The sequence below is a fragment of the Corylus avellana genome, chromosome 7 (assembly GCF_965113065.1).
Source record: "Corylus avellana chromosome 7, dhCorAvel1.hap1.2, whole genome shotgun sequence".
NCBI classification, from domain to species: domain Eukaryota; kingdom Viridiplantae; phylum Streptophyta; class Magnoliopsida; order Fagales; family Betulaceae; genus Corylus; species Corylus avellana.
Genome location: NC_142496.1, coordinates 26,641,234 through 26,663,405, shown reverse-complemented (window position 1 = coordinate 26,663,405; position 22,172 = coordinate 26,641,234). Strand labels below are relative to the sequence as shown.

The 22,172-nt window shown below is 35.9% G+C and overlaps 3 protein-coding genes across 4 annotated transcripts; 2 read left to right on the top strand and 1 right to left on the bottom strand.

Annotated features, from left to right (window-relative positions):
- Nucleotides 1-2,247: 2,247 nt before the first annotated feature.
- On the top strand, nt 2,248-12,494 carry DA1. Of its 2 annotated transcripts, none has more exons than XM_059598319.2 (12): nt 2,248-2,746; nt 3,589-3,714; nt 3,885-3,993; nt 5,285-5,423; nt 5,714-5,834; nt 5,961-6,044; nt 7,291-7,410; nt 7,513-7,725; nt 8,166-8,228; nt 8,342-8,463; nt 11,617-11,675; nt 11,975-12,494. In XM_059598319.2, exons 3-12 carry the CDS (start codon nt 3,906-3,908, stop codon nt 12,286-12,288), a joined length of 1,323 nt encoding a protein of 440 aa, XP_059454302.2. In that variant the 5' UTR covers nt 2,248-2,746; nt 3,589-3,714; nt 3,885-3,905; the 3' UTR covers nt 12,289-12,494. The 2 variants fall into 2 exon arrangements, with proteins under 2 accessions (XP_059454302.2, XP_059454300.2); XM_059598317.2 differs by having other exon boundaries at nt 3,563-3,714; nt 3,903-3,993.
- A 1,126-nt stretch (nt 12,495-13,620) lies between these two features.
- Nucleotides 13,621-14,921, bottom strand: LOC132183938 (lysM domain receptor-like kinase 4). The gene is made up of 2 exons (XM_088518603.1): nt 14,195-14,921; nt 13,621-14,138 (listed from the first exon to the last, which is right to left on the bottom strand). The coding sequence occupies exons 1-2, from the start codon at nt 14,919-14,921 to the stop codon at nt 13,621-13,623; spliced, it is 1,245 nt and encodes a 414-aa protein (XP_088374729.1).
- A 2,981-nt stretch (nt 14,922-17,902) lies between these two features.
- Nucleotides 17,903-21,882, top strand: LOC132184689 (Pentatricopeptide repeat (PPR) superfamily protein). Its single transcript, XM_059598409.2, is given in 3 exon segments — nt 17,903-18,151; nt 18,153-21,479; nt 21,578-21,882. Coding segments are annotated over 2 exon segments (2,931 nt in total). The 5' UTR covers nt 17,903-18,032; the 3' UTR covers nt 20,965-21,479; nt 21,578-21,882.
- The last annotated feature ends 290 nt before the right edge of the window (nt 21,883-22,172 follow it).

Below are 22,172 nucleotides of genomic sequence, written 5' to 3'. Positions count from 1 at the left end.
AGCCCATAATTAAGGCCAATACGCTAGGGTCTCTCATGCCCAAACACAACCAAACTCTTCATAGTCAAAGAGCCCATGAGGCTTGTTTGTCAAAGAGCCCGTTGGCCTGTCAATGGGCCAAGGAGAAGCCCATCTGATTGGTGTAAGACCTACCCTGTTTTTAGGACCGGGGTACACTTATCTCCCGATAGGACGCACCACAATCAACTCCCCTCTCACCAGGTCAAATAATGGCTTTGCTATGCTAATCAACCTCTCCCAATATTTGTGGGGAGAATCATCCATGCCTTTAACAACATTTGAGCAAGAGACTCAAAAGCTCTACCAAAGGTTGAAACGACAAACTTATATAAGGAGGAGAGACCATTCATCATATACGCACTCATAACTCTTACTTCAATGTTTTTTCTCCCATATTTACTAACTTAAGCATCAGAGATGGTTATACTAAACTTTCGGTGGACTACTCTAATCTTTTGTCCTCTTTTCAACCTCCTTCAGCTATTTGGCGTGCGATTACCATATCAAGATTGCTTAAGACTTTCACATTAATGTCTATTATTGTTCAATACTAAATTCATAAAAATTTAATTAAAGTCAACTTCGCTACCTAATTTGGCATAACTAGGCAAGTATTTGACCCTGAACTTGAAAATGACATTAAAACATATTATACATATAAGATAATAACTTTTACAGGGACTGAAAAAAATCAGGTTTTTTATGCCCTCTAATAAAAGATAGATACATCAAGGTATGTCATGGAAATACTCTTATGTAAATACATACTCTTATGACTAGATTTGACTTATACTACTAATTTAGTTCTTAACCTGAAAACAACTACTAACAAGAAAATAAAGAGAACAATAATTACATAAAATAATTACCACCCATCAAAGATTTATTTCCCCAAATCAAGAGAGGAATATTCTAACAATTTCTCTTCAACTATTCAATCTTGTGCAATAAATGTAAATAAAATCGTTAAGAATTCGTGTATTTATTTGTGTGTTCGTATTCATTAAATTAAGGAAAATATTTATAGGATCCTAATACTTTATTTGCTTCTTTTTTAAATCTGAATTACACTTTTAGTATTTAAAATATAGGCATAAATTTTTTTTTAAACCGGTATGAAGAAATAGTGCTAAGTGTCTATAAACATTTAAAAGACACATTAAATTTAATCTAAATTTAAATATTTATATTATTTTATATAAATTAGAAGATATTTTATTCGTACCGATTTGGAAATATCCTTAAAATATTTGGTAAATTTGTTGGCAAAAAAAAAAAAAAAAAAGAAAAAGCTCAAGCGTGTTTTTGTTCCTTTTTTGAGTCGGACTTTCACGGCGGTTGACTGGTGGGTTTGTCGTTTTTGGTCGATTAGGTTCACACTTCAACTAAAGCCACCTTTATTGACCTTGTCTATTTCGAGGCCAGTTACGTAAATTTACAATGCCATAGAAAAAAAAGAAAAAGAAAATAAGTTTTTTTTTTTTTCTCAGAAAAATAATCCAAAAATGTGTTGGCTGCAATACTGTTCTAATAACAAATTAAAGCGAGTGGCTTTCAGTAGAGCCGTGAGAAGTTTATAGACAGCTTGAGCAACCAAAACGCGTTGGTTTACGTTTAATTAATTAATTAATGGTATATTATATTAGACTAATAATTTAATGTGACGTAATTCTTATATAGAGAGAGAGACACACACACATTATCATTATGTACATAAAAGAATTTCTCATGTGATTGCAGGTGACTTGAGAACTAATTAATGTGGACAGAAATTCCCGTCAATAATTTATATGAAAAAGTTAATGGAAAAAGTAATTTATAAATACATTAAAACGTAGAGAGTGATTTTTTTAAAGACTAAAGAAGTTATTTTTTTTAAAGCATTAAAAAAAAAAAAAATAAGACTCACTTTTTTTTTTATTTTCCCTTTTCTTTATATTGATTAAAGAATATTTTTCCTTTGCTTTTGTTTGTTGGTGGTCTTGGAATCTGTCATTTTATCGGCTCCCTACTTTTTTCTCTTTGACATTGTATTCAGAAAATCATTATTTATTTATTTATTTTACCTTGGTTGATTGTCACGGTCGGGAAGAGCAAAAGAAAAATTAGAAAAACAAAAAAAAAAAGGAAAAGACGAATTTCCTTGCACGCTTTTTTCTCAGCAACCGGGTCTTCTTGGGGAAGAGTTTAAGAACCTCACATGCACTAATATATTATATATGCATTCCAAACGTTAGCAAATATTCAATGCCCAACTGGGTTTGATGAACCTTCGTCAAATCCTTTTTGGGTTGTGTCCAAAACCATATCAAAGTGTATATTTTCTCCAAATTTGACTTTTGAAATTGCGTACAATCCAAGTACCCTTTCATTCTTTACATACTTGGGAATTCCTTATACATGTGAAAGATCTTAAAAATTTTTTCTTGTTCCCAATTTTTTTCCCGGAACATCTTTATTTTTTTTGCTCTGCTAGATTCTGCTTCGGGTTGCGAGAGATAAAGGGTGTCTTTGTGTTTTCTTTGTTGTTGCTTTTTTGTGAATAGATTATGAGCTTTTACCCGAAAAGAGAGAAAGAAAGAAAGGAAGGGTGTGCATAATCTTTGTTTATTTTTTTCTTCCTGAACTCTGTAATTGTAATAGCTGCTTTTGAGCGACTTGGGATCTTAGCTGATCTGGGTCTCATCTGCTTCAACCAGTACTGCAGGCTATTGATTTGTTTGAGGTGAGTCACTCCTCCACTATTTGATTCTCTTCCCTTTTCTCTTTAACATGAAATCAGACGTTGTATGTCATGAATTTAACGGGCATGTTGAGCTGGAAGAATATATCTTTATCTCTCTTCCTCATCTGCGAGTGTATGTTATATCGACTTGAGGTGGCGAGAACTTTGATGTTTTGTCATTGTTTTTTGGTAGCTGAAACATAGGGGGTACCAAAATGCCTGGTGGGTTTATTTTATTTTTGTGGTCTTTTTCTTTCCCGGAATACCTTATTGAAGTGAAAAGCAAAAATTCTGATACCTGTTGGTGGAATTGAGATGTCCATGCAATTATAGAAAATATAGGAGAAAATGCCATGTGTTGAATTGATTGGAAATATAATCGGAGTAGAGGGCATGGAATTATATTAATTCTATTTTCATATGGATTGCTTTCAACTCATTTGACCTTTTACTTTTGCGCATATGTTTGACTTGATTGGTTCTTGGAAGATTTCTTTCCCATTGTTTTTGCTTATCATCAAATTGGGAACTACGTGCATATCTATGCTATTTTCCTTATCGTGAATTACTGGTATTTCTTCATGCACACATAAACACAGGCACAAAAAGAATTGCTTATAATGTTGCTCATAATACTTCCATATTTGAGAAGCATGGACTTGTGATTGGTTTTAAAAGGCATGCGCTTGCCAAATGTTTTCTGTGAATATTTTGAAGTTATAGGAATCACACAGGCTCATCAGAATTATCTTAGGTTTCTGTTGCATCTCTTATTTAATTTCGACCCTTTTGCTCAAATGGATGCTTTTTGAGCAGGTAAAACCTTCATTGACCATGAACAGATAACATTACGCATTATGGGTTGGTTTAGCAAAATTTTGAAGGCCTCCGGCCTTAAAGATTCAGAAGAGCATGGCCATGCAAATTATGGAGGAGATCCAAATCGTTATGCACCTACTAGTTCAGAGGTAATTACATCTACTGCTCCTTACCATTCTTTTTATTGATGTCTCTGCAAACGTGTATGATTGGAATGGGCGTGCTAGCAACTATTACTTGCAATGGACTTTGTTAAAAATTACATAATTTACACTTTCTAAATCTTTTCTTAATATGGTCCTCCTTTAACATATTTCAGTGGGGAACTTGAATGTAGGATATGGCGCCAGAGAGCGAGAATGAAGATATGGATCGTGCAATTGCACTATCTCTTTTCGAAGAAAGTCAAAGGGGAAGAAATGTGATTGGTGAGTGATGTATTTTATATGCTAACATAAATGCTTCTGCCATTGTATACTGTCTATGAGCTCAAAGGCATTGAATTGTTCATGCATTCCAGTATTCATGTGTCAATCGTTCCTAGATATCACTGTTTTTTGCTTGGTTTCATAGAAATGATATATGACTCACTGATGCACCTCAACATAATTGCTCATAGGTTTTACTAGGAAAACTTTTGCGGTTTTCTGTGATTGGATGGGTTTAATGAATGTGGTCCTACCTTTGTTGAGCCAATCATTGTGTGTTAATGTAAACAGAAAAAAATAAAAAAATGTTGAACTTAAACTGTGATGCATGGCAAAGGAATTTTTGTTGTAAGATTATATTTTTGGTATTACTGTTCAAAAGAAAAATTTGCTCTGTTGTTTTGTTTTGTTGGTATGCATTTTATGGCATATTTCATTGCAAAATTTTGCACCATGGCTTCTTTAAATGATGACTGTGCCATCTATTTTGAAGCACTTTTCTTATATCCATACCTCTGCTATGCTGCAAAAACTGTAGCTGCCATAGTGAACACATGATGCATGGCTACTACTGTCAATCGTGAAACCTCTTATTGCAAGTGAAGGCAGGATTAGGCCAGATGTATTTGGAAGTTCACTTCATGATATGTTAACTAATTAAAAATCTTACATTGCTGATGAAAATAAGGTAGAACCTGTAAGTTTTTGGATGTGTGTATGTTGGTTTTAAATTTTGGACCTGCATCTGTTCTGGTTCTAAGGTCTTTTAGTGTCAGTATTAGGTCCAAGTCATACTTTGTCAGTTAGAGTAATGCTCCCCAAGTATGGTTTCTCTGACAAGCATATGCAGCCCATATAAGTGATACATTGACATATCTTGAAGTTCATGAAGTAACAGAAAGCCAATTGCTATTTCATGAGGTGTGGTGCATTTTCTCTTTGGTGTCAAGTTATAACCTGGCCTCGAATCTGTATGAACCTCTAAATGCAACCAAAAGTGTGATGATTACTTATTTCTTCAGTTTCCTGCGTTGCTTCTTGGACTGGCTATGAAACATCTTAATGTTTCTATAAAATTGGTGCTAACATTGAGATCTTACATCAAATTTGGTCTCTGACCTCCTGTCCTATGTCATGCATTTGCTTTTTAGGTAAATGACATGAAATTAACTAGTTGTTATATTAATAAGTGATGGAGCATATTTATCTCTAGTTATGTTTTCTATAGTAAATATATATAATCTAAAAATTCTACAATTTGAATTAATTTGTTTCTCAAATTTTTGGATAGATCATGATTCTCAATTGGAGGATGATGCACAACTTGCCCAAGCTATTCAAGAAAGCCTAAATGTGGAGTCTCCTCCCCGATATGGATATGGAAATATGTATCAACCTGCCCCATTCTACTTCCCTATGGGGGGGTTAAGGTATATTACTTTTGTGTTAATTCGATGAATCATCTCAATTTTTCTTGTTCTAGGTTGTTTATTCGTTCATTCTTTCTACTTGAGTGCTCTATTTAGCCATGCATGTATAGAATATTCTTTGATAACCATGAACTGGAGCTAGTGGATGAAATTATCATTTCCAATCTATTTCAAGGTCTTAAAATTTTTTACATTTATTCATGTACCTTCCTTTTTTTGGCTCTATAACTATGCAAGAGCCACAATAAAAGATTTTTTTTTTTGGGGGGGGGGGATGGGGTTTCCTGTAGGATCTGTGCTGGTTGCTGCACTGAGATTGGTTATGGACGATATCTGAATTGCCTGAATGCATTGTGGCATCCTGAATGCTTCCGGTGCTATGCTTGCAACCAACCGATTTCTGATTGTGAGGTGCAAAAATTACTCTCAGTTAGCTGCCAAAGAACACATAGTTTGTAGTTGATTTTATTCTTGGCATCAGTGGTTCTTTCACCATATATGTTGTTTGAATTACCATTTTTCTTTTTTTGCTTGTAGTTCTCTACATCTGGAAATCATCCATATCATAAATCTTGCTACAAGGAGAGTTACTACCCAAAATGTGACGTTTGCAAGCACTTTGTAAGTACCTCCTCATTACACAATATAGTCCTTTATTCCAATTTTGCATAAGCTAATTCTGCTTCATTTTTTTCTGTTGATGGCCAAGGAGAAAATAAGGGTGTCCTATAATTGTCAACCAGACCTCATTGTAGCTAAACAGTTTGAAATGTCAACAAACAATAGTATTATACCAAAAAATGAATTTTCATTTTATTTTTCTGTTCTTGAGAGTAGATACCGATTGCAAAGTTTAGGTTTAACAGATAAGAATGCATCTTTGAGATGGGATGCATCTAAACAGAGAGCAGCTCGTAGATAAGTTGCATCTCATTTTAAATGTGATGCAATTTAGATATGATTAAGATACAATTCTTTAAGAAGGGAAATCAGAGAACCCACCCCTGGCTAATAAAATAGCAAACACCAATATTTCAATCCCTTGAGAAGGAGATGAAAACCTGCAAATACAGGTTGAAATTTTATTTCTTTAAGAAGGGAAATCAGAGAACCCACCCCTGGCTAATAAAATAGCAAACACCAATATTTCAATCCCTTGAGAAGGAGATGAAAACCTGCAAATACAGATTGAAATTTTATATATTTCAATCCCTTGAGAAGGAGATGAAAACCTGCAAATACAGGTTGAAATTTTATTTCTTTAAGAAGGGAAATCAGAGAACCCACCCCTGGCTAATAAAATAGCAAACACCAATATTTCAATCCCTTGAGAAGGAGATGAAAACCTGCAAATACAGATTGAAATTTTATATATTTCAATCCCTTGAGAAGGAGATGAAAACCTGCAAATACAGGTTGAAATTTTATATAATTCTCTTAAAATTTGTGATATACAACGTCAAATCCCTTACATGTTATAAAGAGGGTTCCCTATGAAAGATGCTCAGCCCTTAAGTTTATCTATTTTTCCAATAAGTTTCTCTGCCCTTAAATTTAATTCTAATCCATTGGCCTGAATATATCCTAAAAAGGTCACATGACTCATTTTAGAAGTCTTATCATCTAAAATACTTCTACTTAAGAGACCACTGACCAACATTAGTAACCTTATATGGTGATAAAGGGGATCTTATACACAAGTTGCTCCCAACATCTGTGATGTGCCATGTTTTAAAGATCAAAATCAAAATGTTTCAAAAAGGATTAAAAGTTAGTCATGACGATTGAATATTTTTCTTCCTTAGATATATTATTCATTGTCAGTTGGTGTTGGTTTTTTTTCAAAATATATATATCTTTTCGACAGATTCCAACAAACAGTGCTGGTCTAATTGAATATAGGGCACATCCGTTTTGGGTCCAGAAATACTGCCCTTTTCATGAACATGATGGTACTCCTCGATGCTGCAGTTGTGAGCGAATGGAGGTCAGTGATTGAAGCACTTTATCTTCCACAAAAGGCATATAAACCAACCTAGTATTCTGGGAAAAAAATTATTGGCATAATATATTCATTAATTATGTGCAGCCACGAGACACAAGATATGTTCCCCTTGATGATGGTCGAAAGCTTTGTCTGGAGTGTCTGGAGTCTGCAATCATGGATACCACTGTATGCCAACCCCTATATCTTGACATACAAGAATTTTATGAAAGGTTAAATATGAAAGTGGAGCAGGAAGTTCCGTTACTCTTGGTCAAAAGAGAAGCACTAAATGAAGCAAGAGAAGGAGAAAGGAATGTAAGGGAAAATGCATTCAAACCATATTATATCAACTACAATATGTAGGATATTTTGCCATAATGACCACTAGCATTTGTGAAATCTGCCGTCACTCATGTCTGATACCTGCTTGAGCAAATTCCAAGAGTCCCTTATTAACATAGAAAATAATGCAAAGTGAATAATGCCTTTTCTAATTGAAGTCGTTACAGAATACTTGTTTACTAAATTGTCCCTTGTGGTTATCGACATGTACATACAACAAAGTCAACATCACTAAATGTATGTTTTTTTTTTGGTGTGGTAGATTCATAAGAGCATTTCAATACATGTCCTTACATCTAGATCCCAAAGAATTTCATGCCTACCTATTCCTATTATGTCTCCGAATGTGACAATTCCATTGTTCACCTTGTTTAGTTATAAAATTGAGTTTATTTTTTATTTTTCTTGGCCAGGGCCATTATCACATGCCTGAGACTAGAGGACTCTGCCTTTCTGAGGAGCAAACTATCAGCACTGTAAGAATTTGTTCAAAAACTTCATCGATTTTATTCACTGGGATATATGGAACCCTATCTGATCATTTATTTATGGTAAGCAATTTGTCTTATTTTGACCTGAACATCACTAGATTTTAAGGCGGCGGCCAAGGACTGGGGCAGGAAAGCGAGCCATGAAGACGATAACAGAACCCTACAAACTAACGCGTCGTTGTGAGGTTACTGCAATTCTCATCTTGTATGGTCTTCCAAGGTATTGAATCCTTCTTTCTGTTCGCTTTTACCACTTGTTCTAAAAGGAGACTCATGCAACAGACAAATGGATTTGAAAGTACATCTATTCACAATTCTTATAAGCAGTAATATGTAGTTAAAGATGCTTAAAAAAGAACAAGATATAGAAACCTTGATCATATGTGCGTGCGCGTGTATTTATTTGTAAAGATATAATCAATATATATGCGAGTGCGCGCGCACACATGCACACACACAAGACCTGTGTAGCACATTTAAAACATTTTTATGCTCTAAGACAAGGTGCAAAAATAATTCCAGATCAATGGATTATTACTGTTGTACAATAGATTACTATTACAGTAAATAACACAAAACAATCATACAAGAAAACACAAAAATTTACGTGGTTCCCTCGATGTGAGATACATTACAAGCAGAGGCGATCACGAAAAAGTTCACTAACCAAAGATAGAGTACAAAATAGTGGTGAAGAAAAAAATTACTTCAATTACAAAACAAAGTATGAACCTTTTTTTTTTTTCCTGTAAAATTACTTCAATGCTGCTTGGCTTATACTAGAATGAGGATTACATTTTAACAAGTGCTTACATTATAATTTTTTTTGTTTTGGGGGGGGGGGGAGGAAGAAATGAGCCATTCTTACCAAAGATACTGTGGCCCTACTAGCTTCACTGAATTCCGTCTTTATTTCCAACTTCTGAGAAGCTTCATTAGTTTTTTTAAATCTACTTTATTGAAAATAATACCATCTTTCTACTTATCAAAAAAAACAATACCATCTTTCTATAATCAAAGAAAAGTCATTGACAGAAAAGAAAATTTTGTTCTAAACAATCAGTGAATACTGCAGAAATGACAGTATTTGAACCTAAGGCTAGCAAACATCACCCTACCCTTTTACCACCCAAGCTGAGAAATGGCAGCCTTGTGGAAGTTACTTAAAAACAATGTGTTGCTTTTAAATTTTTGTTTTTATATTATTTGTTTTAATACATGCATGACCAAGAAGAGACATGTTTCTCTGAAACCACATTTTATATTGACTTCCCTTTCAAAGAACTTAGGAAGGATGGGAATTGTGGGCGAATTGCTGAATAAATAACCTGGAACCAAGTTACATGTTAATCTTGGTGGAAAGTTTTTGCTTAAATTTGATATATGGAGCTCTGCTGAGAGATCATGATTGCAATGATATTATTCTGGAGGGCAGATCTTTATCATTACAAATGTGGCAGTTGTATGAGTCTAATAGAAATGAATTGTAGTTGCATTATCTTCTGATTCTATGAGACTACTCACATATCTTCAGGCTTATATGTGTTGATTATTTAAAGAGAAGGAATATAATTAGGAGAGAAGATAATGCATATATATTCATCTCCCATCTTTTATTGTCTTTCTTTCTTTCTTTTTTCCCTATTGCATATAATTTGCATAGTTTGTCTGGACGAAGAGAAAGGCTTAGTTGAGGAGGAGATATTGAGGATGGATGCGGTGACTAATGAATTGGATAGGACAATGCTTTTGGAGGAGGTGAGTTGGAGGCAAAAATTGAGGGCACTGTGGTTAAGAGAGGGTGATAAGTGCACAAAATTCTTCCATCAAGTGGCCATTCTAAAAGAAAGAATAATTACATTGAGCAGCTGGTGGTTAATGGTATACTTTGTTCAAACCAGTCAAGGATTAAAGTCACATTGTGCAGTTCTATGATAGCTTGTTTACTGAGTGGTTTAGTTGGTGTCCTAGGTTGGATTGATTCCATTGGGCGGACGAGGCCAATTGATTGGAGAGACCTTTTGGAACTTTCTAGTGCCTCCTATCAGTGGAATATTAACTTTCTCAGAGTGGCTCACAATTGGAAGAGGGATTTCTTTTCCTTTCTTTTCACTTGTATTCCATTAGAGTGAGATGGGGTGATGAGGACAGACTTTGTTGGATTCTTTTCAAAAGAGGGTGTTCATGTTAGATACAAGATATTACTGTAATGTTCTTGTCCCCCATGATAACATTTTCTTCCCTTGGAGGAGTATTTGGCAGAATAAAGCTTTCTTGAGAGTGGCATTGGTTGCTTCGTTGGCCACCTCAAGGAAGATCCTCAGTACGGATAATCTAAGGAAATGACATATCATTGTGGTTGAGTGGTGTTGCATATGTAAGAAGAATGGAGAGTCAATGGACTATCTTCTATTCCACTGTGAGATTGTAGGTGCACTTTGGAATACTATCTTCAGCAGTATAGGGCTGGCTTGGGTAATGCCTAGATGGGTAGTAGATTTCTTTGCCAGTTGGAAAGTGCCGGGGGGTAGGTTTTAGCTTGATGTAGTTAGGAAGATGATCCCGCCTTGCCTTATGCAGTGCCCATGGAGGGAAAGAAACGATTGTAGCTTTGAGGACCATGAGAGGAGCACACTGGAAGAAAAGCTTTCTTCTCTCTTGTATGCTCCATGTGTACTTGGATTGCGCCTTTATGCTTTTTATGAATTTGTGATTACTTATATATAAAATAATAATCTCTTGCCGCAAACCAGTTGATTCATGGGCAAGTGTATCATAGAGACTCAACATTTTATTTCTCTATCTTTATTTTTTCTTCAATATACAAGTTAGATATTGAGAGGAAATGAAGTTCAATTACTCCTAGGCATGCTCACATGCGGATCAGAATAAACTTATCATGAGAATTGACAAAGAGAGTTAAGGTTCTCTCCTGGTGATATGGGATGAAGTCCAAAGTCTCTTAGGTCTCACATATTCTCCCTTATGCCTTTCTAAAAGAAGATTAAAAATAAATAAATAATAAAGAAAGAAAGTTGTTAGTAGTGCTGTGTAATTGTTGATGCAAGCTGACTTTGACCAATCTGTCTTAGAACTTGTTTGGAATTGTGTTGGGAAATAGAGCTTTTATATTTAGAAAGTTTTGAAGCTTTTTCCAAAAAATGTGTTTTAGCCTTTTTTTTTAGGACAAAGAAGTTAAATAAGTACTTTTTTGGGTTTTTTGCCAAACTGACCTATTTTGCTTTGCACAGCTTTCTATGTATTAAAAGTATTTTTAAGCTCATTAACACAATTTCAAACACGCTCTTAGTTTTCTTAGTGAAATTATTGGTGGAAACTTTTGTTACATGACTGGACAAATCTTTGTGTGCAGGTTGCTTACCGGATCAATCCTAGCTCATGAGATGATGCATGCGTGGCTGCGTCTTAAAGGTGCTTTTATATTCCATGGCATCTGTGGTGTTAAGTTGGGGGCATCATGAAACATTTAGAAATGAATTCTTTCCTTAGCGTTTTAAAATGAATCTCCTATGCTTAAAGCATCTAAAACATATCAATCTCTTCCTCTAAGATCACATCAAGGTTTCAAGGAATGACCTCATTTATAACAGTGCGTTTGCATATTAAAACATTCAATATTTCTTCCTGGGTTGTGGGTTCTGACTTTGATTCAACCCACAGCATGTTTGTGCTTCTTGAAGATGCTGACTTATATGCTCTTTTTTTGAAAGGTTACCCAAATCTCAGTCAAGATGTTGAGGAAGGTATCTGTCAGGTTCTGGCTCACCTGTGGTTGGATACCAAGCTCAAGCCTGGATCAGGAAGCAATGTTGCATCAACCTCATCATCTGCTTCCACCGCATTGAAAAGGGGTACAGGATCACAATTTGAAAGGAAACTTGGGGAGTTCTTTAAACATCAAATTAAATCAGACATTTCCCCGGTGTATGGAGACGGATTCAGAGCTGGCCAACAGGCGGTGAATAAATATGGTCTTCAAAGTACCCTTGAGCACATACGGATGACGGGGACCTTTCCTTATTGAGGTCCCTGGATGTAGATGGTGCCCCTTTTCATTATCGCTGAGTTTAGAGCTTGGCCTTTTCATATTAGATCCTTAGGCCAAAGCGCGTAGGAACAACTCTCTATAGAATAGTTTTGAAAAGTGCTAATTTTCTGCCATGTGTAATGCCACTACTTTACTTTTTCTTTAACAAATTAATCAATTGATAATTTAATTATTATCTTCCACTATAATTCTTCTTCTATCTCTTAGATATACTGACAATAGACATACACACAATGGCCTTATGTATGTATTGTCTAGCTATTACTAGTGACTATCACTTTAAAATAACTAGTCGAGTTACACTTAGGGGCAACATTGTGTGAATTTTACACATTCTTGCCAATAACGGATTCAGATTGTTGATGGGTTTTATTGATCCAACAAGGCAACATTTGTTGCCATTGTTTCCCTAAAGAATTTCTAGATTTCATTACCAAAACAATCTGCGGAGACAACATAAGTTTGCAAGACGAAAGATTTTGTCTTAACAGGTCGCCATCCCCTCACAACAGCCTTTCGTCCATTTCAAAGAAACCTTTTGAAAATGCTGATATCAATGAAAGAGTTTCTTAAATGTCCCGGGATTTCTATTTTCCATGACTTTAGTGAGCTTGTTCAAGCAAATCTTGTGCACAAGTTTGACAGGGCACTGGCTGGTGGATCAAGAGGTAAAGATTTGAACATGACTTAAACATAAATTTGTACAAGGATTCATATACTAAAGATGATGATATGTTTGTTAATTCTTTTATCAAAATATTGACTTGACATATGTACAATGAACTCTTACCTCGATAGCTTCCACTCTCTAACGAGTTTCACCCGTTCTGAGATGTAATGGAGCCAACATGAAAAGCTTCTGTTGCCTCAAAATCCGCCTGAATTTGCAGTAGAGTGGATACTACCTCCCACATGCTTGGTCTTCTTTCTGGTTCTTGTGTCAAGCAGGTTACACCTAGTTCAGCCATTTGGAGAGCAAATTCATCCCCTTCATTTCCTTTCAGAGTCGGATCAACAAACGAACTAATCTCAGCTTTTGGATTCTTTCCTTTTATGATGGATGCTATTGCAGCTGAAAGATCTACTTCTCTTTGGTCCTGTACAATAATAGCCTCTTTCCCTGTGATCAGCTCCAGCATTATCACTCCAAAAGCATAGACATCCACCTTGGGAGTCACCAACCCTGCCCTTTGATACTTCGGCGCCATATAACCCCTAGTCCCGACGACGTGTACTGTCACGGCATTGGTTCCTTCCCTCTCTGCTGTTCTTGCAAGTCTGAAATTCCCAATCTTGGCCCTCAGATTGCTAGCTGTTTAATAGAATATTGCTGCTGTTGATGTCCATGTGAATGTAGGGAGGTTCAGTAAAGTTGTGAAGATAGTGAAGTCCATTTGCAACATCCACAGCAATCTGAATTCTCTTATTCCAGCTTTTTCTGTCCTTGGAGATGTCTCCCCTTAGCCATTCTCTTAGATATCCATTTTCCATATACTCAAAAAGAAGATAGAAACAGCCGTACTTTTCACAGACACCCTCAAGCTTTATCAAATTAAAGTGTTTGATCTTCTGCAGCCTGTTCACTTCCTTGGGTGCATCTCTAATCATTCTCTTAACAGCCAAGGTCTTCCCACGAAACACCCCACGATACACGGAGCTCTTTAGTCTATTCTCGGTACTGAAATTTTCTGTGGCTTTCCTTATCTCCTCAAATCGGAACACTTCCAAAACTTGCTCAAAGTTGGCAATTTCTACACGGAAATCTTCACTTGATTCCTTCTTTGTTTTGCCTTCGCAACCCCTCGCCGGAAACCCACTTGTCTTTTCTTATAAAACAGACAGAGGGCTGATAGAATGACACCAAGGACTAGCAAAAAGCAACCTGTTGCAAGACCTACATAGAGTTTTCTCTTTGATTTTTTGGGATTGGAAGCAGGTTTTTGATGGTGAGTTATGGTTTGTGAGCTTGAAGGTTCAGTTAACAGAGGAATTAGAATTGTTGTAGAAGGAATAAGAACTGGATTTTCTTCTGGAAAAAACCCATTTGCATAAAGTATACTTCTCACACTTACATTAAATCTCTCAGCAATATCAGGAACATGATCACCCCTGTTGACCAAGTAAGTTAGCAAATACCTTGTGCCGTCTGCAGTTTGATTCCTTGTAGGACAAGCACATCTAAGTGGCACATGCAATTCCACACCAGGAGGTAATTTTAATTCATTATCTGTATTCACATGCCTAAGAGCATTACAAGTTGATAATCCCTGGTATATGTTAGTTGCTATAGAAAAATATGTGCCACCGGCACCGGGGGTAACGATATATGTGGTGCTGGAACTGTAGTACTGACCTACACAAGAACAATTCACAGGAACATTTACCTCCTTGTTTGTTGGGAACACTGTTTGCCTTGAGACGTTGTTGATTCTAGCAACCTCTTCTGGGATTGAAGATATGAGGTCTGAAATGTTGGTAACTGAGTTATATGGAGATTGAGATCGGAAGATGAGGAAGGCTTGGCTGGATTGGTTTTGGGCAGTGCAGGTGTAAAGGAAGGCTCGAGAGTTGAGGCAAATTGCTGCTGAATAGTTCTGTTGAGCATTCATATGTGAAGTGAGAAAACTGAGCATAAAAACATTGAAGAGAATATGATACATGTTGAATGTTACTATGCAGAAATGGGTTTCCAAAACTATGAGAATTTGAGAATAACTATAGAAGATTATAAAAAGTTTAATTTGATAATCAAATTGAGTTTTAGCAACCCTTTTTATGGAGCTGCTCCATCAAGTAATGATGAGAAAAGATTATGTAATAAAATATAATAATTCTGAGACTAGAAAAGATTAAGATAATCCAAGTTGTGCCGGCCTGTGATCAGGGCCGGCTCAGGCCCTAGGCGAGTTAGGCCCTCGCCTAGGGCCCCCAATTTAATAAGGCCTAAAAAAAAAAAAAAATTGAGTTAAAAAAAATTTTAAAAAAAAAAAAAAAAATTTGGACCAAAAAAAAAATTGAAGGCCCAAATTTGTTTTAATAGGACCTAAATTTTTTTTTTATCAAAATTTAAGGCCTCAATTTAATAAGACCCCAATTAATAAGCCCACTATAAATTTTAAAAATAAATTAAAAAAGGACAAAGCATTAAAGCCTTATATATCATTACGCCAATTCCCTAGAGCTCCTGACGCTACAGTACACGCCTACATCATTCACTCATCCTCTTGGCCTCTTTCTAGAAATTTTTTGTTTTTGATGAGAAAATATAAACGTTAGAAATAAAATATTACCATTTATTTTCTATTTATTATTTAGCCATCTAGGGAAAGCCAAGAGCCAAAAATATAAACTGCTGTCAACCATGGGCATTTTAAATATCAGTCTCTATATTTGCTACTTTACCTCTCATCTTTGCTTGCTCTTTTTTGAGTTTTTCTTCTCTGCCTATCTTATCATTTTTCTCTTCATCTCCGACTCCGAGTGACTAAGTCTCTTGTCCTATCTCCAAGAACTGCTTCATAATTCCTTTGCCAAATCAGGTTTTATTGTTCTATTTTTGTCATTTATTTTATTATAGTCATAATTTTTTTTTGATAAATCGTGTTTGTTTAATTTGTTAGTATTTTTAATTAAATATGTCTACTAGAAAATATGCATCTGGATATGAAAAACTTAAAAAAAGGAAAAAGAAAAAGAAAAGTAGACAAATTGATTGAATCTCAAAGAGGAGCTCTAAATAAATTTGTTATTAGTAATAAACAAAATATTGTGGATAATTTAGGTGAAAAACTCATAAATGAACAAGAAACTCATCAAATAGAAGATATTGAAAATGTTATTGATGTCTCTAAATCTATTGCTACAAATATTATATATATATATGTTACTTTAAAAAAAAATGAATTAAAAAAAAAATTAGGCCCAATTTCAAAGTTTTGCCTAAGGCCCCAAAATATGTTGAGCCGGTCCTGCCTGTGATGCAAGTTTACCTGCAAATTGTCTAATTTAAAATGATCTAATGCATATTTTAGTCCTAGACAGGCCCTCTCAATCCGGCTGATCAAACCCTCATCTTTTTTTTCGTTTACTTTGTCTTTGGAAATAAATAAGTTGATCAAACATTTGACATACCCAACTACATTGTTTCAAACCAGACACCTACTTTACTCCATTTCCCTCTCAAAAAACAAAAGAAAAAACCATGCACCGAATTTTCTGTATAAGGGGGACCAAAACTCAAATAAGAGTATATATATATATATATATATGAGAATCACAATTATTTTGAACAGGTCAATCTAACTGACTGAATTAAAAAAAAATCTTTTAATCCAGTTTGCAAGAAAATTTTGTCATTTTCATATTAATATTAATATTAAGTTAAGTCATAAGATGCGCCGCGGCGACAATGGAAGTTGTAAAGGCGAGGTTGTCGTCCTCACAAGTTGCGGCCCATCCGTGTGCCAGTGTGATGGGTAGGGGACCAAATTACAAGCCCAACGTTTGATCAACCCTCTACTCCCCCAAAAATGCCTTATAGCCCAAAAGTCAAAAAGCAATTGTGGGAACGATATAAAACCCTAGGCCCATCTCACCCTAATCCACCAACAAGCCTGACAAGTCAAAATAGGAATTATTGTAGGGTTAGTCAATTAATGAAGTTTCTTGAACAATTACAAAAGATGCAAGATTACCAACAATTTTTTTTTTACTAAGGCCAAGAATTTTCTTCAATTTAATTTATTGATTGACATGTATCTAAAATGAGTAATGACAGACATTATCCTTGTATTTTATTAATTAATGTGATTTTCTCATTGAATTTGTAATAGCTTATTATTGAATTATGATCTAATTATGATGATTTTAAGTAGCTTTTTGTGTTCTCCACTTTTTTAAAAAAAATTTAAAATACATCACATCAATCAATGTGAAATGGGCGTGAAAAGTTGCATTACTTGTTTACAAAACAATTAAGAGCATATAATTTGTCTAAAACCTCCATATTATATATATATATATATAAAATACGAGACAAAAATTACATTTAGCAATTTGTTTTCTGGTTATGTAAAACACATATTTAACTTTTTGATTAGCTAATTTTAGACAAGTACTATAGCTTAAGGATTTGTTTGAGATTACGTTTGAGAGGTTTAAAAATGCTTTTAACACTTAAAAAGTCCGTTTAAAGAAAAAAATACTCGTTTGGCAAAAAAAATTAAACGCGCTTTTAAGAATTTAAAAATCCTAAAAATGGCCAAAAAACACGTTTGGTAAAAACTTAAAAATAAAACTTTTGCTCAAAAGCTTTTTTTAACTTAAAAGCTCTGTTTCTCAAACGCAATCCTAAATGGGCTCTAAGTATTTTTTAAAATCATTTTTCTCTCTTTTTTTGCTACATTAATTTCTCTCTTATCTCTTGGTGGTTTAAGAAAACAATAAAAGATTATTGAGAAACAATATTTAAAGAAAATAGAAAATAGAATAGCAAAGTTGTTGAAATTTGTATTTAAAAAACATAGTAGATAAAGTAAAAAATAATGCTTATTATTAGGTAAAATGAAAATATTGCTGGGCATATTCCGAGTCCTGGCAAATGACGATAACCTAGCCAAACTGTTCAGGTGAAAGTGAAAGTGTGTAGTCTCCGAACTCAGAAACCGGTGTTTCACTTGCTCACACACTCCTAATGGTTGTCGGAGAATTTTGAAGCTACGATGGTACGGATTCGACAACAACAGCAACTCTCTTTGCGAAATCATTCGACCCTCGTTGCCTCCGATGCTCAGGTACTTTCCGACCTCCACTCCTTTCCTGCTCTGTCATCTCCACTCAGACAGATCACTGCACGTGTCTCGTCCCCTCCAATGGAAACGTCGGGACGAATACAAGTTGACCCGACCCGAACTGGTCGACCGGATATCTCGCCTCGTCGTCCTCCGACGGTTCGATGCCCTCGGCGACCTCTCCTTCGAGTTCTCTGACGGGCTATTGGACTCCGTTCTTCGGCGACTCCGTTTAAGCCCTGGCGCGTGTCTAGGGTTTTTCAAATTGGCCTCAAAGCAACAAAATTTTAGACCTAACGTCAAATCTTATTGTAAACTTGTTCACATACTGTCTAGAGCTCGAATGTACGACGAAACGAGGTCGTATTTGAACGAATTGGTCGGTCTATGTAGAAACAATTACTCGGCGTTTGTTGTTTGGGATGAGCTCGTTAGAGTTTATACGGAATTCACGTTTTCGCCCACTGTTTTCGATATGATTTTGAAGGCCTATGCTGAGAAGGGTCTGATAAAGAATGCACTACATGCGTTTGACAATATGGGGAAGCACGGTCGTGTGCCGAGTTTGCGGACTTGTAATTGTTTGTTGAGCAGTCTGGTTAGAAAGGGCAAGAGTAACGCGGCAGTGCTAGTTTATGATCAGGTGATTAAGATTGGGATTGTGCCCGATGTTTTTACGTGTGCCATAATGGTGAATGCATATTGTAAGGAGGGGAGGGTTGATAGAGCTGTGGAGTTTTTGAGAGAAATGGAGAATTCGGGCTTTGAAACAAATGTTGTGACTTATAATTGTTTGATTGACGGGTATGTTAATTTGGGAGACGTGGAAGGAGCGGGCAGGGTGTTGAGGTTGATGTCTGAACGAGGTATTTTGAGGAATGTGGTGACTTACACGCTGTTGATTAAGGGTTATTGCAAGCTAGGTAAGATGGAGGAAGCGGAGAAGGTGCTTCAGGAGATGAAGAAAGAGGAGTCTGTTGTAGTGGATGAGCATGCTTATGGGGTGTTGTTAGATGGGCATTGTCAAGCTGGCAAAATGGACAATGCAATTAGGGTTTGGAATGAGATGTTGGAGAAAGGCTTGAAGATGAATATATTCATTTGTAACTCCTTGATCAATGGGTACTGTAAGCTTGGTCAAGTTTGTGAAGCAGAGAGAATTTTTATGCGTATGGCTGAGTGGAACTTAAGGCCAGATTCTTATAGTTATAATACTCTCGTGGATGGTTACCGTAGGGAAGGTCATATGAGCAAGGCTTTCAAGCTTTGTGACAAAATGCTTCAGGGTGGAATTGAACCAACTGTTGTAACATACAATACACTTCTCAAGGGGTTATGTCATGCGGGTGCCATTGATGATGCTTTGTGCCTTTGGCGTTTGATGCTGAATAGGAGTGTGGGTCCAGATGAGGTTGGCTATTGTACTCTGCTTGATGGGCTGTTCAAGATGGGGGATTTCAACAATGCTATTATGCTGTGGAAAGATATTTTAGCACAGGGCTTTACTAAAAACAGGATTGCTTTCAATTCAATGATTAATGGATTATGTAAAATGGGGAAGTTATTTGAAGCTAAGGAGATTTTTGACAAGATGAAAGAACTAGGATGTTCGCCTGATGGAATAACATACAGAACCCTGTGTGACGCGTACTGCAAGTTTGGAAACATTGACGAAGCTGTGAAACTTAAAGAAATGATGGAAACAGAAGTTATTTTTTCTTCCATTGAAATGTACAATTCTCTTATTTGTGGATTTTTTAAGTCTAGGAAATTAAGTAAAGTGATGGATCTTCTTGCTGAGATGCAGACAAGGGGATTATGCCCAGATGTTGTTACCTATGGCATCCTTATTGCTGGTTGGTGCAATGAAGGGAGGCTGGATAGAGCTTTTAGTACATATTTTGAGATGATTGAAAAGGGTTTTGCCCCCAATGTAATTATTTGCAGCAAAATTGTGAGCAGCCTGTATAGGCTTGGTAAGATTGATGAAGCAAGTATGCTGTTGCAGAAAATGATGGATTTTAGTATTGTTTCAGATGAAAGATGTCTTAATAAGTTTCTCAAGGATGATGTTAGACATTTAGACATTTTGAAAATTGCTGATTCATTTGATGACAGTGCTAAAAGTTTTTCTCTACCAAACAATGTTGTCTACAATATAGCTATTGCAGGGCTATGCAAGTCTGGGAAGTTTGAAGACGCAAGAAGAGTATTATCAGCTTTATTACTTAGAGGCTTTAGTCCAGATAATTTTACATATTGTACCCTAATTCATGGCTGTTCAGCTACTGGCAATGTGAATGAAGCTTTCAACTTACGGGATGAGATGCTGAAAAAGGGTATTGTTCCGAACATTACTACATACAATGCTCTTATAACTGGCTTGTGTAAGTCGGGAAATTTGGATAGAGCACAGAGGCTTTTCCATAAACTTCACCTTAAGGGGTTAACTCCTAATGTCGTTACCTATAATATATTGATTGGTCAATACATTACAACTGGTAATACTATTGAAGCCTTTAAATTGAAAGACAAAATGATAGAAGAAGGGATTGTTCCATCTGTTGTTACCTACTCCACGTTGATCAGTGGCCTTTGCAAGCAGGGAGATATGGAAAAATCCATGAAGCTTTTGGATCATATGGTCGAGGCTGGCATGGGCACAGACCTTTTCACATACTCTAATTTGGTTCGAAGTTACGTCAAATGTGGAGACATAGAGAAGGTTTCCAAGCTTCATGATATGATGCAGATGAGGTGTCCCTCTTCGGGTATTATTTCTCATGAACCAATGGTTTTAACCAAGTGCTCAGATAGTAAAGGAATACTTGTTGAGTATTACACGTCTGAAGCTGTGAGTTGATGAACTCAGTGAACTAATTCTATCATGTAAATGGTTTTGAGTTTACCATGGCCTTGTGTTCTTGAATGTGCGTCCTCACACAATAATATTCAAATTCTGGAGTTGTGACCTCTATATTAAGGAGGGCTATAGTCTCTTAGAGGTCCAGGTAATGTGCATTGCAACACTGACATGTTGGCTTCTATGTTGCAAGATTGTGCAAGTAAAGGTGGTTTCATTCGTGCAGGACACAATTTGTCAGTGCCATGCAAAAGCATATGAAGGTTCCTCTCCATTTCTCCACCATCAAACTGTATGTTGCTTCATAATTCCAAAAGTTGACCAGTTAAAACTTCAGTTGACTACTTGGATCGTTTCAGAAAGTAGTTTCTTTGGGTGCCTGTCTGCAATTTTATGTGTTTGGAACCAAGATGTTTATTGGTATTGCGGACAAGTTGCTGCTGGATCTAAATCATAACAAATCATTTCCAGCAGAAATTCCCATTCTCAATGCTTACATTGTCTGTTGTTCAAAGGTATTTGCAAGCTAACCTGTTGGTCCTTTATGTTGTTTAGATTGTTTAGCAATTATTCTACTCAACAGCTCTAAGTCAGCAAACGGGGTTTCCTGCAGTGAAAAGAGGAGTAGATATGCTGGCGGCGGTATTTGAAAACCAGGGAATCTACCGAAAATGGAATGTCTTATAAGCACAAGAGATTGCCCAATATGAAGCTGGAGCTGCATTTTTCTCCTGCATGATACACCTCAGTACATTGATGTATATATGGTATCTTAGTTTCATTGCAAACTCTGCGTTGTTATATGAACCTTGCATTGTTGTACGAGCATGTAACCTATGTAAATGTTCTGTTTCATATTGAAGGCTAAATTTTTTTTGTCATACATCCCAAATTCTAATGGAAGTGTACTTAAAAACTTGTCGTGGGGATATATAGAGAGATATGGGTTTGCATTCATCAATCTTAAGTACTCAATTCAATATTCATATTTTGGCACTGGGTTAGATATGAACAAGTTTAAAATCTATCCACCTAATTGCGTGTTTTTTCTTTAATACTCTTGGGTAATGAAAATCTAATGGATATCCTAATATTTTTTTGTTTTACAAATCTTCCTCTTGTCTCTGTTACATCAATTCCAGGGTCTTGTTTTGTGCTTCGAGAAGCCCATCCAATGCATCATAATTTACTGGTTCATCTAGTGGGCT